Raw genomic sequence first — 383 nt, forward strand, 5'->3', positions numbered from 1 at the left:
CCCAGCCCCCTCAGCCCCCCGGGCCAGGCTCTGGCCGTACCAGCTCGGGGTCCTTGCGGCTGGCCAAGATGTTCCCGTTCTCCCCAGCACTCTGCTTGTTGGGGCTCTTCACCCTCGGCGAGCTCTCCAAAGGAGGAGGTGGAGGGGGCGGTGGTGGGGCCACTTTCTCCTTGCTGGGAGAGATTGTCTCTTCAAACCATTGTCCCAGGATTGGCTCACTGTCATCATCTAGCACACAGGGCAGGAAAAACAAACCCATACTGTTAAAAGCAAACACCTCACAAAACTACCCAGCCTGAGAAAGGCCTAAAACAGAATTTCACTGAGCAGCCTTAAGGTGTCTGCTAGCTTCATTTCTTCTGTCCAAATCATAAGGCAAAGCC

At 55.4% G+C, this 383-nt stretch overlaps 1 protein-coding gene across 1 annotated transcript in view; it reads right to left on the bottom strand.

Annotated features, from left to right (window-relative positions):
- UBR4 (ubiquitin protein ligase E3 component n-recognin 4) overlaps nucleotides 1–383 on the bottom strand; it is an 84,923-nt gene that overhangs the window by 78,256 nt on the left and 6,284 nt on the right. Inside the window, 1 exon segment of the mRNA XM_031062929.1 lies at nucleotides 41–228. Coding sequence (XP_030918789.1) covers nucleotides 41–228 — 188 coding nt within the window.

Source organism: Geospiza fortis, unplaced genomic scaffold (genome assembly GCF_000277835.1).
Source record: "Geospiza fortis unplaced genomic scaffold, GeoFor_1.0 scaffold353, whole genome shotgun sequence".
In the NCBI taxonomy this organism is placed as follows: domain Eukaryota; kingdom Metazoa; phylum Chordata; class Aves; order Passeriformes; family Thraupidae; genus Geospiza; species Geospiza fortis.